This window comes from Mesoplodon densirostris, chromosome 7, assembly GCF_025265405.1.
Source record: "Mesoplodon densirostris isolate mMesDen1 chromosome 7, mMesDen1 primary haplotype, whole genome shotgun sequence".
Classification (NCBI taxonomy): domain Eukaryota; kingdom Metazoa; phylum Chordata; class Mammalia; order Artiodactyla; family Ziphiidae; genus Mesoplodon; species Mesoplodon densirostris.
This window is the reverse complement of record NC_082667.1, coordinates 67,836,298-67,854,166: the sequence shown is the minus strand read 5'-3', so window position 1 is coordinate 67,854,166 and position 17,869 is coordinate 67,836,298. Positions and strand designations below refer to the sequence as shown.

At 51.2% G+C, this 17,869-nt stretch overlaps 1 protein-coding gene across 5 annotated transcripts in view; it reads right to left on the bottom strand.

Annotated features, from left to right (window-relative positions):
- MICAL2 (microtubule associated monooxygenase, calponin and LIM domain containing 2) overlaps positions 1-17,869 on the bottom strand; it is a 226,922-nt gene that overhangs the window by 76,069 nt on the left and 132,984 nt on the right. For 3 of the 5 annotated variants that reach the window (XM_060103819.1, XM_060103818.1, XM_060103820.1), the window contains 3 exons: positions 12,057-12,243; positions 10,649-10,737; positions 9,098-9,200 (listed from right to left, as the gene is read on the bottom strand). In XM_060103819.1, the coding sequence (XP_059959802.1) occupies positions 9,098-9,200; positions 10,649-10,737; positions 12,057-12,243 (379 nt within the window). Of the gene's footprint in view, positions 1-5,238; positions 9,201-10,648; positions 10,738-12,056; positions 12,244-13,270; positions 13,379-17,869 lie in introns of those variants that run through there. The other 2 variants (XM_060103822.1, XM_060103821.1) reach the window with 2 other exon arrangements.

The following is a 17,869-nucleotide window of genomic DNA, read 5'->3' as shown; positions in this document are numbered from 1 at the left end:
CAGACCTGGACACAGAGCAGTGTGTCTGTGGGCAGCCGCAGGTAAGGGCCCCGGGTGTGCTCACCTGTGCCTCCTCACCCAGGCCCGGCTGCTCTTTGTCCTAGACTTTGCCTGAAGTCATCTGTGCTTGTATGGAGAATTCAGTGGGGCTGGGGGCTGCCTGGGGAGGAGGTGCATGGCGGCGGGGGTGAGAATGATCCAGCCCCTCCCAGGGCAGCTGCCCTGGCCTCCTGGAGGGAAGGAGGTCTGCTTAGAGCTGAGCATCTCAGTCTCCTCCCGTTGCTCTGGCCAGATGCCTTCTCCCTGGTGAAAGATGAGACTCCACAGGCAGAGCCAGGCAGTGTCCGGGGAAATGTCTGTCCTTGTACACCACCCCCAGCAGCCAAGTCCCAAGGCTCTTTCACAGCCAGGCCACTGCTGCAGTGTCAGAGTGAGGACCCTTGCCCCATTTCTGCTGGTGAACTTGTTCCTGTTTTCTCCCCAAGTCTGGAGACCCTTCCACTCTCCCCAAGAACCCAGGGAGACAACAAAACGACATATTCTCCTATATACAGTTATTAAGCCCATTTTACAGATTAGAAAACCGAAGCTCAGAGGTGTTATCTCACTTGTCCGAGGTCACACAGCTCCTAACTGCCAGAGCCACTTTTGCCTCTGGGCTTGGAAAAGCTCCCTCTGCTGTCTTGCCCACAGTTCTCTTGGAACAAAAAAGTTTAACAAGAGCAATGGAACTAAGTTTATCAGTCAGGAAAATACAACCCAAGCCAGGAAGTTCGACAGAGTAAAGTTAATATAGGAAACTAATAACGATGGTATTGGATGAGCTGAAAAGCCAAATGGGGAACATGAGGCAACCCAGAGATGAGTAATGGCAGGAAGCCACTGGCTAGGGGGACACCGGAAGGAGCTGGTGTTATGAGTCCAGAGGCCAGGGCCATGCAGTAGGAGGCGGGTACCACAAAAAAGACACAGCACTTCCCAGTATGCAGAGGGACGGGAGGAATACCCTGGCTTCTCCCTCGATTCCACCCTGCACTCTCCCACTCGCGCGTCCTAATGGTCAAACTTAGTAGGAAACCAGTTCACAAGGGATCTTGGGAAATGTCCTTTGCAAGGGTTACACCTCTCTAATACAGAGCAGAGCAGGGGAAGGGCAGGGAGTGTATCTGAGAGCAAATAGGCAGATGTCCAGGCTACTAAGCATAGTGCAGTCTCCTTGCCCTCTTTCAAGGTGGACTGTGATGAGTGAGGGGACACTGACAAGACCTCAGCAGGATGGAGGAGGGACCTGGGAAGGGGTCTGTGTCAGGTGTTCCCTCCACCTAATTGCTCTAGGAGGGACATGTGTCTATCCAGTACCAAGGTCCTTTGCAGTGCATGTCCCTTTAAAAGATAAAAGCACAGGTGCCTAAAGACAGCACAGTTGCCATCCCGGGGCTTCTGAGAGTGTACTACTGGGAATGCCAGTTTCTAGGGGGTTTTCAGGCGATGAGTAAATTGATAGGTAGCCCTGGGCCTCAGGCCCGCCTGCCATGCTGGGGCATGGCTGTCCTGCCCGGCTGCACTTACCAGGTGCCCCCACTGTATGCCTTTGGCTTTCCCGCTAAGTGAGCTGGGGAGCTGCTGGAGTTTGGAGCAGAGGAGAGATCAGGCTTAAGTTCTCACAAGAGTCCTCTAGCTGTTGTGCTGAAAACAGGTTGAATGGAGTACGGAGAACTCTCTAGAAGGAGAGCTTAGAGGAGGTCACCGGAGTAACACAGGAAGAGATGACAGTGGTTGGGGCCAGGCGGTAGCATGGAGGTGGTGGGATGTGGACAGACTCTGGCTGTACTTAGAATTCACAGATGGACTGGACATGGGGCCAAGCAAAGAAGAGCCAAGAATGACTCCAGCCAAGGCTCTGAGCTGAGCAACAGGAAGAATGGAACTGCCGTGTCCAGAGACTGCAAAGGCCAAGGGCGGTGTCTGTCTCAGGGGAAGATCAGGAGTTGGGGGTGGACGTCTAAGTTGGAGCCTCTCAGTAGACAGCTATGTGGAGATGGTGAGCAGGCAGCCCGAGCCAGAGCTCGAGGAGGCCCCCTGTGCTGAGACGCAGGCACTCACTACAGCAAAACTGAAGTGCTGCTAGCAGGTGGCAGGAGAGAAGGGGCTCAAGCTGAGGCCAGCGTGTCTAAAGGGAGATAACCCGCCACCTTCAAGAGAGCTGGGGGACCAGAAAACTAGAAAACAATAGATGTTGCCACTCCATGTGAATCGAGACCCATTTAGTCCCCAACCAGAAGATGTCCCGTCAGACTCTGAGCCCCAGCTGACCTAGAATGCCTCCCTCACGGCACTCGCTGCTGCACAAAACCAGGAAGGTGCTCCCCAGAACTCAGCAAGAGCTCTTGCTGGGCACACTCAGTTCACTGACTCTGCCTTCCCCAAACCCTCTGCCAGAGGCACGGTTAGCCCCGTTCACAGAAGGGACTCGCCCGGTGCCTCTGAGTCAATATGAAGTCCTGGAGCCAAAGCCGGTCTTCGGCCAAGTCCAGGGCCTTCCCCTGTGCCAAGCGTCTCCTGAGAGCAGCACCTGATTCCTGGCCTGGGCTCCTCAACAGTTGAAGATGCTGCTCTAGGTCACCTCTAGCATCAGTGAACTTTAATGTCAGTGCCAACTCAAGGGTGCCACCAGGAGGTGAAAAGCTAATGAGGGACCGCACAGAGTCTTTGGCCCCGTGGAAACAGTGGCCTTGGGGCAGTGAAAGTGGCAGTCGCTTCTTTTACTTAAGGGATGAAAGAAAAAGCTCTGAAAGTGAATGAGTTCTCAGAAATACAGGAGAACGGCTCACCCCCACCCGCTTTGCTTGACCCCCTTACTCTACTCAATATTCAGGTTGCAGGGATTTTCTTTCTTTGGCTGGATTATTTCTTTAGGATCAGTTCCTCGGGTGTGATTACTGGGCCAAGAGGTCAGAATCCCTTCTATGCGTCATAATACTTGTTGCCATATTGCTTTCCAGAAAAGATGGTCCCCATTTAACTTTACACTTAATACTAGTGATTAAGTTCGTATTTTTTCTTACGATCTACTTCACTATTCCTTTACTTATTCAGTGGGTGCAGCATAATTAATTTACATTCCTTTGAAAGCCAAGTTAGAACATTTTTGGAAATGCTTGTTGTTTAAGTGTTTTCTTTTAAAATTTGCTTGAGTGTGAACTGTCCATGCATAACCTTTGCCCATTTATTATGGGGTCTTTAATCAACAAATATCACGTGCAAGGCACCTGAGACCATCGCTTTGCAGGAACCTTCTAAATGCCACAGCAATGAACATCTTTGTCATCACATCAAATTCAGATTTTTCCCCAGTCTGACTGCCCGTTGAATATTTTCATTTTTATTTTTATATGTTAAGTTTTTTTAAATGTTTGTAAGTCAGATTTGTGCCATGTCTTTCCTCTGTAACTTTTTTCCATCAGAGGTTTTAAAGTTTAGAAAGTTACCACTCCATTATTTCACCAGTACTTAATTCTATTTAATACCTAATTCTATTATTTACATTTTTTATTTTAATTCTTCCATCCAGTGTTTTTGGATAAAGAATACTCTACCAAACACTTATGTAGAACGTAATATGCAAAACAAAAACTCCCCCCAAACAAACAAAAAACTCACTTCAAAGAGGTACGGGAAAGCCCACTTAAGCAAAGTTAATTAGGCTTCTTCACTGGAGGACTCCTCAGACTTCAATATGCTAATGAATCTTGTGGATCGCCAAGATTTGGGAGGACTGGCATGATTAGTATAAAACGCTTCTCAGACTCTGTGACCATGGAACCCTTTTTTCACAAAGCACCTCTTGAAGCTAGTGTTCCATTGTCACACTTTGGAAAATGTTTTAACCCAACTTCAGATCAAAAATCAAAACCAAACTATAAGCTCCATGTGAATGAGGATTTTTGTCTGTTTCATTCCCTGCTATATTCCCAACATACAGTAGATGCTCAGTACATATTAGGTGAGTAAACAAATGTGTGCATGAACGAGTAAACAAATAAGTTCATGCACAACTAAACAAAACAAATCAAGTCTAGTACAACACTGAGATACATGCAGTCCAAGATGCAGGAAGGGGCAGGAATTTTGTGTGGTTCACTGCTGCATCTCTAGGACCTAGAATATGCCTAGGGCATGGCAGGTATTCAACAAACCCTTGAATAGATGAATGAAGAAAGGAATGCGTCACTTGTCTAACCCAGCTCCTGACTTCAGTCCCTAACACCCTTCCTTTTAGGGAAGGGAAAGAGTATCTCACCTGGGTAGGAGTACAGACACTTGGTCATGACCACAGGCAGCTCTGGAGGCAGTTCCAGGCACCAGCGACTGGGCTCAGAGGCCCAGGGCCTCAGAAGTGCCCCTTTAGAGATACAAGGGCCCTCATGAAGTTCACAGATGAGTTTTCATGCCAGCATCAGAAGCCCAGCCACAACCAGCATGGCAAAGGGACGTATCCCACCCTAGGGAGGTTGAGGACCAGATTTCTTTGACACTGTCCAGACTAGTTGCGTGAAACTTCAACTCCTTCCCTTAAACACAAGTGGAATTGGGCCAGAGCCTGCCACGGTGCTGTCCTCAGACTGGCCCTGTGGGCAGAGCCTTGCAGCCTAAGACACTGAGTGACCTGAGTCTTTGGGGGCAAGGCGGGTCTCTTAGCATCACAAATGGCTCTGCATCTGGATGGGCACACCTGCCACATTCACTGCCATCCTGAAACCAATGTCCAGTCCTTCCTCCTTACCTTTCACCCGTCACTCAGCTAGACCAGCACAAAACTTTCAAGACCAACTTCTATCACATGGGAACCTAAGTGACAGCAAGGTTCCCAATTAAAGCTCTCCTGAGGGTCCACTGCTTGGATGTGTGTGGGAAATGGGTGCAAGCAGCTGTTAATACAGCCTGTTCCTGACAGCAGAGGTGACTCTGACCTTCAGCCAGCTATGCCCAGCACCTACAGAAGAGCACCATGAGTTTACAAGGAACAGCCCCCAAAGCCTGGCCCCGGAGCATGGGTGATATTTTCCAAATATTACCCCTGGGTAATATTTCCTCTCAGAGTACCCAGCACAGCCCCAGAGAGTCCCATGTCACCACAAGTGAAGGCCCCCCAGTTTAGGGAAGGCTGACCCCTTCAACCAACCCCTGCGTCTGAGGTTTGAGCAGCTTCCATGGCAAAGAAGAGAGGAAACAATGAGCTTTATAAAGAACCATATTTATTTTCATTTACAGCATCAAATACCATAAATAAAGCTAAACATTGTCCGCCGTGTGCAAAATACAGGGTTCCATGTGGCACTGTAATGACTACCAAAGGTCACAAACATGCGTGGGTGATGAGGTGGGGAGGCTAGCTAGGGAGGAGGCTGGAGGGAGGAGGGCACTCTTTGGTTGACATTCTAAAAAGGGGGGAGACTCTGCAAGAGAAGATAAGACGAGAACGGTGACTTGGTCCTGGCTAGGATCTGCACCAACGAGGGAACCATGCAGCATGCGGGGCTGTGCAGACAGGCGAGGGTCAGCATGGCTCTGGGCCGCATGCAGGACGCACACCACCTGCAGCCCGAGACTGCGAGGCCTGGCCTTCAGCAGCCCCACTGTACCTGGCGTGGTGTTTCTCTTTAAAAGCACTCTGAGTGTCCTGCTGCTCCAGCTAAAGAGTCATGGGGGCATTGAAATGCGCTGCTCTAGACCCGGGGGCCGAGCGGAGTCATCTCTCAAAGGCATCCCTGGTCTGTGACAATGACTGCTCTAGTTGAAGCTTCTGTATCACCCAGGGCTTTATGAGCCCAGAGCGATCAGAAGAGCCACAGCAAAGCCCTTGGAGGTAAAGTATAGGCTGCAGTGGAGAAAGGATTTGCTAGGAAAGTTGTGATTGTGTGTTCAAAATACAGAGTCTGGGTCAAGCTTGTGATGAAGCCTGGGAGTATTTTTTTTTTTAAATCCTTCTGAAAAGGGGATAGCCTTTATACTAGAACCAACTGAAGAAGATGCTGGTATGCATGTGCTTTTCCAGAGGCTGAGAGGTGAAAGAGTTCTTTTCAAAGGTGAAGCGCCCTCTCTATGGTACTGTCTCACATTCAGGGTTAACCCTCCCAGGAAGGTGAGGGGCTTTGTAAGCGCAACCAGAAAAGCATGCACGCAGGCCGCAGGGCGCAGAGGGGAGGCGGGGCAGGCACTTGGGGTGGACCGGGCAGCTGGCTCAGGGTGATGGAATGAGAAACGGCTTTCGAGCTGAAACACCACCCCATGCTGTTCACCAACCACGTCACTGAATGAGCCCATTAGTATGCAAGACACTCGCAGTTAGCACAACCAAGGCCACGGCGGGGGCATGGGGTACGGAAAGCGGGTCAGGGGTTAGTACCACTCTCTGAAAATTGGCAAGAAAACCAGTCACCTCAGAGCAGAATTGTGTCAGCCAAGAAGTGGGTGTAGCACCGGAAGGCTGAAATGAACTGACGGCCACAGTGTAAGGTTGGAAAGAGAGAGACAGAAAGGAGAATTTAGTTGCGGGGCACAAGGCAACACGAGAAGGCACGGGAATTGAAAACGAGGCAACCATTAAAAAAAGAGACACTTCCCCAAACAAGTTACGGCTTGCTTAGGACAGACGAACCTTTCTGGCAGTGAGCAGCCACTCATCTGCAAGAGTGAATCCGTGCAACGGGCCGACGCTCCTCTGTCCTCCACAGCCCTCCACATCCTCTCTGCCCCAATTTTACTCTCGAGCCCCACGTTCATTCTTGAATATGTTGTGGAGCCTTAGAGACATCCGCCCCCAGGACCCACCTTTGTGTTTTGGAGCTGCCCCACCAGGAAGGTTCAAAGTCTCAGAACATACAAACATCTCAGGCTTCTGACAGGCACGCCCTGTCTCGCCAGAGTAATTCAAACCAGTCTCCTTATGGCCAAAAGTGACATTCTCAGAGATCCTAACTCCGGCTTCACGGAGCATCCCACAAAGCATCTCACCCTGCCCTGAGCTGACGGAAATAACAATGACACAGCTGTGCATGTGTTTATGTCGTGACTTTCAGAATCGAACATAAAATGAATCAAGGGCTCCTCCCACCATGCGGAACATTAAAATACCAGCAGAAATTTGGAAAAACACAACGCAAGTCATAGGACGAGAACAGTTCCAACAAGGACAGAGGCGCCAGTTCCCACGAACTTGGCCGCAGCCATGTCCCTGATTGGCCCAAGGACTTAGGGAAGTGTTTATAGAAATGCCTCCCCACTTCTTCCCACCCTAGAGAACTTGGCATCTCAAAGGCCTCAAGAGCTCTGACTCCTAACCTACCGGGCTCCATCCTTATTTAACCTAGAGCATCTTTCTAGTATAACACGCAGAGAGCCGTCTCTGGCCCAGCCACTCTAGATACACTGAACACACACTGCAGAAGGCCCTTCTCTATCAGCCATCTCCACTGTTCAGCCAGACTCAGCAGCCATGCATGTCCAGGCAAGTGGAGTCGCGAGAGCTGAGGCCTCTTCCAGATGCCCAGAGAGAAGAATGCAGGTGGGCCCAAGGCCTGTTTTGCCCTTAATAGGGTGTATTTCTTTTGCATGAGTCAGTAATAGTGTCCACTCCCAGCCTCCCCTGACAGTCAAGACACAGGGGAGCTTCCCCCTGGAGGTCAGACGCATTCCTTTGCTAGGACAGCGTGAAAATAAATGGTTTCTGACTGTTTGACCAAATATGCATGGCAGCGAGCGGCTAAGAAGCCAGGACGTCTGCAAGCCATGCTCAAGGGGCAGGCCACACTTCCCAGAAATAATACCCTGAGGTGCTAACAAATGCCCTCGGTCTCAAAGGACGTTATGTGAAAGGGCAGTTTCTTCCCTCAGCCTCATGGTTGTGGACCCTGAGTGGCCTTGGCTCAGACTGCAGCCTGGGCTGGGGACCTCATAAGGAGAGCTTAAAATGCCACCAGCTGACATAACTCCTCTTTAACACTGCATCAGTTTCATGGAGCTCCACATGGTCAGGGGCCAATGGGCTTTCGCTGCCATGCTCATTAGTGGGAAGGGAAATGTATATTTGTAGCAATCTGCTTGAAACCCTGTGGTTCTACATCATTTGGCTGTGATCTGGTATTGAGCAAAGAACCTTTACGCTACTATTTTACATCAAAACAAGTGAGCAAAACAGTCCCCCGCCCTCTGGGAGGACAGATAACAGGCGACTACACACTGCCACGTGCTTCTGTAGGTTTAATTCTCTTCTGTCCTTTCTATTTTTTTCTTCTAAAGTATTATGCTTTCATGTTGCAAACAACTGTCCATTGTTGAAAAGTCGTATCCAGGCACGTAAATCAAAAGGCACTGGTTTTGGTTTACATAGAAGCCCAAATCATTCATGTTGCAGGCAGCAGCTATTACAACTGACCACAACGTGGGAAGGGTTCGTAATACCAGTTATAAACGTCAAACCCTTGTCTAGAAAAACTGACACTCATAGAAAAAGATGCTTTCTCTTGGCTTATTAAAAGTTAAAAATTGAAATGTAAACCTAGAAATATGGCTCGCTTTGGTATAAAAGTACAAAGGTATAAAAAAATATCCTTCGTGTCGTGCTGGCCTGGGCACCGGGAGCAGATGTTCACCGCGACCAGGCCAGGTGCAGATGGCCGACGGGAAACTCTTTGGCTGTGAACTAACTGGTTAAAGGGCGTGGGGCTCCCTGGCCAGCGCCTGAGCTGGCTGCACATGCTGCCATCTACACAGGAAATGTTACGGCACTTTGAGGCTGGGCTTCAGTGCAGCTTGGCCAGGAAGCATCTGAGCAGCCAGTCGCGGATGCCCTCGAGGGACTCCTCGGTCTCCCGGTACATGGAAGCCAGGACCTCGGAGAACACCCAGAGCAGGGGCAGCCCGAGGCTCAGGAGCTCGTACGTGTAGCAGTAGTTGTAAGCATTGTCCCTGATATGCAGACTGGCGGCCCGCAGGAGTCCCTGAATCCAGTTAAGCAGCCTCCGGGGAAGGTGAAGCAGGCCCCACGGCAGCCTGAGGGGCCAGCTTAGCACCTTCCTAAAGAAGGAATTGGGGATACCTGGGGGGCTGCCTTCCGGTGTGCCGATGGCGGCGGCAGCGCAAGAACTTTCCGCAGGAGGGTCTCGCCTAGAGGCTTCTTGCTCTTTCCACATCCCCTCCTCCTGAGAAAGACATCAAGGTGAGGGCACTTAGTCCATGATGCTTAAAGACGATGCCTCCAAAGAAGCAGAGGAAGAGAGCCAGTAAATAGAGAACGTGGCAGACCCTGCAATTTGCAACCAGCCCCCCTCCCCCAAATCTCAGCCCCCACGCACTGCTGAAGGGCAGGCTGAACATGGGCATGACTTTCCTGGGGGGCGGCGAACTGATCACAGGGGTCAGTTGTGTTTGGAGCCTTCAAAACATACACGCTCTTTGACTCAGCAATCCCATTTCTCATGACTGATCCTAAGTAAACTATTTGAAATATGGAGAAAGATGTGGGTACAAAGACATTCACCATAAAAATATTTGTAACTTAAAAATAGTAAACAACATAAATGTCCAACAATATAGGACGCAAATAAATTATTAACCATCTTTTACAGGCATCAAAAATTAGGCTCCAAAAGCATTTTTAATGTCATGGGAAACTGTTCTTAATATAGTGTTAGTGAAAAAAGACAACCATGAAACTGTAGACATGGGATTCCCACTGGGTTAGAACATGCAGTTGACCCTTGAACAATGCAGGTTTGAACTGCATGGGTCCACCTAAATGCAGATTTTTTTCAGTAGTAAATACTACAGTTCCACCCGATCCACGGTTGGTTGAATCTACGGACGTGGAGGAACCGCCAATACGGAGGGCTGACTATCAGTTATATGTGGATTTTCGACCCTGTGGAGAGTCAGAGCCCATGACCTCCACATTGTTCAAGGATCAACTGTATTCATACAGGAAAAAGTCTGCAAGGAAATGTTCCAAAATGTTAATTATGATTTTCTCAGGATAGAGTGAGGATGGGTGATTTCACTTTCCTTCTTTATATACTTTTGTTTATTATATTTACCCATTTTTCTATACTGAGCCTATATTACTTGTATAATCAGAAAAAGCTGAAGTTGTGGGTCTTGCTGGAGGTGGGTGATTAATCAAGCCATAGAGAAGGTACGAGGGGGCCCTATCATAAGCCATCCACAAATTCAGCAGGCCAGTCACTTTGCTGACATCCAAGAGCCTAGGGAAAGGACTTGGAAACCACAGAGCATTGGCTCCATATCAGGCATCCCTGCTAACAGTGCCCCCGTGGTCATGGGGGCCCCAGGCACTGGGGGCTACATGGCTTTTGCATGGCTAAGCATATAGCGGCATCCTTGGCACATGGGAAAGCTCTTCTCGGTTTCTCATGAGAAGTAGCAGTCATTCCCCTGGGATAGGTCATAGCCCAGAGGCAAGCTGAACAGACTGAGGCGGAGGGACCCTCCATGCCAGGGAGTAGAGCCCTCTTCACCTGAGTTTCAATCCCTCCAAAGCCAGACACATTGGCTTAACTTGCAGGAACCCTTAAAAACCTTCTCCTGTCAGGGGCCTTCCCTGTTTCACCACCACTTTCAAGACAAAACGTACTTCTCTCTGTTGCTTCAACTCTGCCCGTCTCTTCCGTTGCTGACTGTTGGTTTTACAGTGAATGAAATGAGGCTTGCAGAAAAACTTGCCTGTAAAGAGAGAGAGAGAGACACACACACACATACACACACACACACACACACACACAGGTTTTTCTCCTGTAAACCAGAACCACACAGCAGGACACGAGCCAAGTGCCTGCCACCATCTAGGTCAGAAAGCGCCGCTACTGAAAACAAGACCAGGAAGGCGCAAACTTGGGAAATGGTTTCCATCACCTGACTTAAGGAAATGGCACAGACAGGGGGCAGGCTGCAGCAACAGGCGGGGCTCCTGGGATGGGGCTGAAACCCTCAGATAATCCCCCAGCCTAAGTCCCTTCCCCAGGCAAGTTGCCAGGCCGCAAAATGGACCGCCCAGAATAGCAGCTCTGTTTCTAGTTCCTCTTGCTTCTGGGACCTCTGGGGGTGGGAAAGGAGCAGAACAGGCTGTGGCAGTGTTGGAGACGAAAACCCAGTGAGGCACACACTGGGCTACTGGCCACTGCCCGGGACTACTGGATGCCTTCCAGAAAAGCCTTCTCTGCTCACTGTTACAACCGCGAGAATGGTGATGGGAATAACGATAACAGCAGAAAAATCTTGTGTAGGACTCAATATAACAGACACTATCCTAAATCCTTCCTGGGAATTAACCCAGCAACCCTCATAACGACCTTATGAGCTAAGCAGTATCATCCTCATTTTATAAATAAGGAAACTGAGGGACCAAGAGGTTAGGTAACAGGCCCAAGGTTATATGGCTAGAAGTGGCATAGTCTGGATTTGAACCCAGGCAGTTAGTTTCAGGGTATGGAATCACAAGCACTGTCATTTTATGACCGTGCAAACATCAAGTGCTGGAAATTAGAAAATAATCACTCATTCCAATGAGTGCAATTCTTTCATTGATGGCTCCGGTAGGCCACTTATCAGAGGGCATGTCACGGTTACTGTCGTTTTTACAATGCATACTTTATACATAGTAACAAGAATATGCCATCATTTACTGAACCCCTATTACATGTCAGGTGTGGTGTTGAGCACGTGACATAGGTTATCAGGTTTGATTTTCTCAGCCACACAGGGGCAACTGAAGGTGGTGAGACTGAGTAAGAAAACATCCGTAAGGCACTCGCCGCCTGGTAGGGGCCCCCCACGCTGATGCACCCCTGGTGCTGACAGCTCCCCTTCCCTCAGGACTCCTGCTCACCACAGGCGGCCTCTCTCTTTAGCAGGGGATCCCTGCTCCCTGAAGAGCTTTCCTGATGACACCAAAACTCCCTGGAAAGTGCTGGCTGGCCCAGAGCCTCCAAAGGGACTGAAGCCCAGGCCAGAGACGAGTGCTGCCCCGGCCCCTGGGGGTTTACCTTCGTCGCTGTCGAAGGCATAGGCGGCCAGGCGCAAGGTGGTGGCACAGACGCTGCAGCGGAAACACTCCCGGTGAAAGAAGTGGCCCTCCGCGCTCAGCCGCTCCATCACGTACACGCGCTTCTTGCAGAAATAACAGGTGTCGCTGCCACCCAGGTTCAGGGGAAACGCCTTCCGTATGGACTCCTGGGGGACACAGGGCATCGGGAGAGAAGAGCAGTGTGTTAGGGCGTACACCGCATCTTCAACTGTGAGGCTGGCCTTGTAGAGATGCCGGCCTGCATCGTGGGGCCTCACGGGCTATGTGTTGCTTTTGTCACTGCAGGCACTTCAGCAAAGAACGAGGGTGGGAAGATACGCAGACCCCAGCCCTGCAGGGGCAGCTGTTAACTGTGCTCCCAGGCAGGCTGGCCATTCTGGCTTCAGGGTGAGAGTGACATCTCGTGGTCTGATGGCGCAGGCAGCCCTCACAAACGTGCTGCCCAGCGATGCTGTCTCCAGGAGTCTGACCCAGGGGTTAAGTACTGCCTGCGTCTCGAGTGAGGTCCCTGAAAGAATGTTTTACACATCCTTGTCCCCCTGCAGTGACATAGGTCAGGCAGGGAAAGCTCATGGTAATAAAACTGTTCAAGAGAACTGCAGAGAAGGGGCAGCCGTTTTCTGTGTGTTTAAGTTGGCTGCCAGTCAACTTCCTAAATGCAAGAGGGGAGAGGAGAGGGCAAGGGCCAGGGCAGGAGGGGCACACCTGGGTGATTCCAGGGGAATGTACCAAAAGGAAACCAAAAGAGCTGTCAACTCACATTGCTGGTGATGACAATGAGCAGAGTCACTGGAGAAGGGGAGAATTCAGAGGAAAGGGGTGTTTTCTCCATGACTTAATTCTCAATCCAATCCAGATTGGATGCTAAACATTGGCAGTAAGTGTTGTCCACCTCTGCGGACGGCCCCTCCTGGCCTTTGCACTAAGTTCTCCAGAGCCCCAGCCAGCAGGGAAGATGCTCTGCTTTGTGAAATGACCCACAAGGGGGCTGAGTGAGGTTTGTCTACAAGGAAGAACAGCCTCCCGCTAACCTCTGCTCTGATCCAGCCCGGTCTCAGCCCCTCTCGTCCCATGAGAAGAGGGGCCAGGCAATCCCCTCTGCGTCCCGTGCACCCTCCCTGGGAGGCCAGAGCCAGTGTCTGTGGGTGGAGGCTGTGGGGTGTACATCCTTACCAGGTCTGGAGAGATGGCCTGAGTCTTAGGTCTGTGATCATTCATGTACAGATTGACCAGAACTTCAGCTGCAGCCCCTATTCCGCTGGACACTTTCCCTACTGTCAGCTACCCAAGAGCAGAGATAGAGTAGACAGAGACAAAGGTAGAGGCCAGTTAGCACTGAGAAGGAACACACGAACAAGCTGGAGGTGGGAGTGGGCTCCACACCCACATGCAAACAGCACCCAACGTCCCGGGAGAGGCCTAACCAGCCCAGAGTGGGCAGTGGGCACTCTGCAGATGGAGAAAAGAGGGAAATGGAGGCCTGCAGGGTACCTGGTCTTCAGGAGTTTGAGTTGCTTGGTTCACAGGTAGGGGGAATAAATACCAGAGGAAGGGATCTGTCCAAGCCCACTTAGAAATAAGTGCAAGAAGAGCCAGGACTCTGCTAAGGTCTCCTGAGCCCAAGCCCGGGAGGCCTTCACGCTAAGAAAACAAGCCAGGTGCATTGCGGCCGCCCCCCCCAAGACCCTTCCTCTCTGGAGGGCCGGGAGCTACTGTTTACTGAGAACTGCCCCCAGCACCCCACTCCCAGACCTGGAGGGTTAGGACCCTGCTCCACCACTAACCAGTTCTGAGATGGGGCACCAAGTCCTCAACTTCTGAACTCAGTGTCCTCATTATTGAAATGGGGATAAACGGTGCCTGCCTCACGACGCTGTGGCAGGAACTGAGTGAGAGAGTGTGTGTGTGAGTGCCTGGCACTTGGCAGGGCTGGACCAAGAGGAACTTGACTCCACCCTCCCTTCTCCCTCTGAATTCGGCAGCCTCATCCTGCCTTGCAGCTCCCGTGTCCCCTAGGGAGCTATGGCTACGCCTAACCTGAGTCCTGTCAGGTCAGGACGCAGACCACCTTGCCGACAAAAACAGCAACCGGAATGGGAGTGAATGTTGGTCCCTACTGGGCAGGTAGAAGAAGGATGGGGAGCTCCAGGCGGCAGTGCCCAGGGCCCCAGAGATGGTGCTGGGCAAGTCAGCTCCACGCTGGCTCCGGGGATCACAGCCTGACAGGTTGTGTGTGTCTGTGCTCCCAAGGGCATGATGGTCCATGCCTACCCATGAATGCGTGGAACCCCACCGGCATGTCATGGAGCTGGGGAAGGGGTGGGAGCTGACAGCCCAAGCAGACAGAGCACAATCACACATACACCCCTGGGCAAACCCCGACTTGCTCCCCTCTTTCCATACCAGCTCTGAAAGGCCAGCCTGGGAATACTGCAGTCTCCCCTGCAGGGAGACAAAAATGCACAATATGCGATTATATCTATAAACACTGTTCCTGATCCCAAGACGCTGGAGGGAGGAGGGCTCCAGACGCTCCCCCGGCCTCTGAATCCAGCTTCTGGGAGGTGTGGCCACGGAGAGCAACAATTTAGGCTGAAGGCCCTTGGACACAGGTTGATAGCCATCTTGATGGCGAGTAACAGTGACTCGTGCGGGGGTGAAGGAAGGCCCTCAATCTAAACCCAAGACTGCTCCTGGAAGGCCACGTCGAATCTGCTGTGCAAGCCTCAAGTATCAAGCAGGAAGTTCAGGGGACAGCAAAGCAAATGGCAGCCGGCGCCCACAGCCCCCGACTCCTGGGAGCAGGGCCCACCCTCAGAACCTGAGGCTAACTCATCGGGTGCCCGCAAAAGCACAGGCACCAAAAGAGGATGAAGACGGAAAGGACGCCAAGCAGGCTGGGGAGAAAGACAAGACCCAGGAGACGCCCGCCCCCTTTCTCACTGAGGAAGTCCCAACACCAGCAGCTACTCTGGATCAGTCGCGCCAGACCACATGCACGGCTCTGGGGGACTATGGACAATGTGGCCGGGGGCCTGCTGGGGTGTCTGATCCCAGGACTCAGACAGACAGGACCTCCTCAGACCTGACAAAGCTCGCTCCTTCTCACAGGCAGCAACTGCCAGGCCAGTTACCCCCCACCCCACCCCACAACACTGGTCCCACCTGGGAGAGATTAGGATTCTGCTTCCAAGCATACATTCTGCCATTTTCAGGATTTCACAAATGCCAAGAACCTTGGCTCCTGCTTCTAAGAGAGGTTCAGGTGCACTGGCTCAGGACAATATGCCATTATTTGCCTGATGTTCCATCCCCTGCTGGGGCCCCCGACACAGGCCCCTCGGATAGGAGCTGTAGAATACCAAGTCCTTCCTGGGCTTACAGCAAAATAAAGAGGGGAGGTCAGATTTACCTCCCTGCCCACACTCCCCTTGTGTGGCTGTCTCCCCGACCCAGTGTATGAACTGGCTTCGAGGCGCTCTCCCAGGAAGGCACCATGTGATGTCACATACCCACACGCAATTACTGCCTCCCCTGAGAGAACAGAGATCAAGACTGTACTTTCTGGGGCTTTAAATACAAGTCCCTAACGAGACCTTAGTAACCACTTAGCTAATAAGCACTTTGTGCCGCTGATCTTCTGTGCAATCCTGACTTTGGGAGCAGTTACAGAAGAAGCAAGCAGAGGGCCCTGAGGCTGCTGGGGGTGCAGTCTTGGGCCGGCTCGGTTGTTCTATCAGCACAGGTCCTGGCCAGGAGATCCAAGGCTGGTCCTTCCTCTCATTATGGGCCCTTCTTCACATAAGGCTCCTTTCTCCCAGTTGCATCCACATTGCCACTTGTGACAGAGGCTTTCTTAGGAATAATGAAATGAAGGCACCCTTATGGGAAGTGGCACTGGTGCTCCCATATGCCTTCCCAACCGAACGGAAATCATGCCCAGGATCATCACCAAGACCAAGAGGTAGACCAGGACTTGTGAATGGTCACAAGGAGACCAGGTGATGAAGAGCTTGTCTCAAGGGGTGAGAGGGGGCCTTTGAAGCCCACCCCAAAAACTGGTGTGAAGGCGGACGTTGCCCTGGGGTCTTGGGTTATCTCCTCTTTCCTGACAGCAGGATGTCTCACTGGCTCCAAGACAGTGAGGACATGACCAGATGGATTGCTAACTCAAACTATCGGTGGTGAATGACCAGGTTTTGCTTTTTCTTTTTAAATCTCGAATCCACCGTGGCCTCATACTTCTGGATTCAATGAAAATGAATTACTAGAAATACGATCACCCGCTTGGATGTGTGGCAATGTCAAATTGCTCTACAAGTGTCTAATGCTTACTCTCACTTGCTGTGCTCCTTGGGTCACAAACCAATGTCTGCCCGTGGACCACACCTCGGCATCCTGAGGAAGAAAGGAAACTCTGCTCATGGAGAAACCTCCAGAAAACTCATCCTGGTTTGACCTCAGAGTAAGAGCCAGAGTCTCTCAACAAGGAGATTATTGCACTGAAAGACAAAAGCACGTATGCTCCTGGGGTGCTGGTCAAGAGGAGAGCTTACAAATTGGCTGGGAATCATTTGTCCAAATGCAAAGTTGGGCAATCTGATGACCTGGCCAGAAATATACTGGTCGCAGTCACTAGTGTTTTGAGAATTGGTAGTTTTGGAGGGCCATGGGACTGCTTTTGCAACCCTTTATGTATCTTCAATACTTATGGAATTTTTGAAGAACTGGAGTATTTTTCATTACCTCTTTTCCCCTTTGAATTCTAGTTATTTTCAGCTAGTTAATTAGAAAAAGCTGGAACAGTTGGAGACTTCAGGTGGGCCATCAACTAACATTACGTTAGATTAACCTCACATACTTCATTTCCCTTCTGTGAGCCTCAGCTTCCTCATCTGTAAAATGGGGAGACCACTGCCATCCTCACAGGGCTGTGAAAGAGTCATCAAAGAATCTGGGCTGCACCTCACATGGTGCCGGGCTCCCAAGAATCGCCTGGCAGATGGTTAATGAGTCCAAAGCACCGCAATTGGTGCAGCTTCTAATTTCCATTTTCTGGAACTTCTTTTTTTTCTCCTCTCCTCAGTGGCCTTCACTCAGGGGGACTTGCAGTTGCTTGGGGTCCCTCCTCTGTGTGAGTAAGGATAATGTGGCCCACACAGATGAAGGCACTGGCTTCTCTCCGCCGAGTCAACTGAGATTCACACGTGGTGACATTAGCGGTCATCACGAGCACCATCGCCAAGCAGGGTCCCCATCTGGATGTTGGAGCCTTTCTCACCCTGCTCCATGCTGGGAGATGGGTCATCTCCCCTCCGGTTTGCACAGTCATGTCATGACTGTATCTTTCTCATGGCTACGTTCCCAGCACAGGGCAGATGCTCCCCTGAATGAAGGAGGAAGCAGGCTCTTGGGCCTGCTTGTGTCCAAACAATGGTGACATCCCCCCTTGGGCCTGGAACTCAGCCAGGAATACCAGGTGTCTGGCCTGTGCTTCCTCACAGAACTGAGCCTCCTGTGGCCACCTGGCCTGCTGTGGGGATAAGGAAGCCCGCACAGTCAGGCAGGGCTGGGAGCAGAGCTTCCAGGGCCTCGGGGCTGAGGGCTCGAGGGAAGGGGAAGTTTCCACACGTAGGGCCAGAGGAAGTCGTCTCCTGGGCCCACTTGAGCACATATATTCCTCACTGAGGAGTCCCTGGATGAGAAACATCAGAGGACAGGCTGGTGGGCCTGAGTCCTCAGCCACATATGCTCAGGGCAAGGATTGAAACT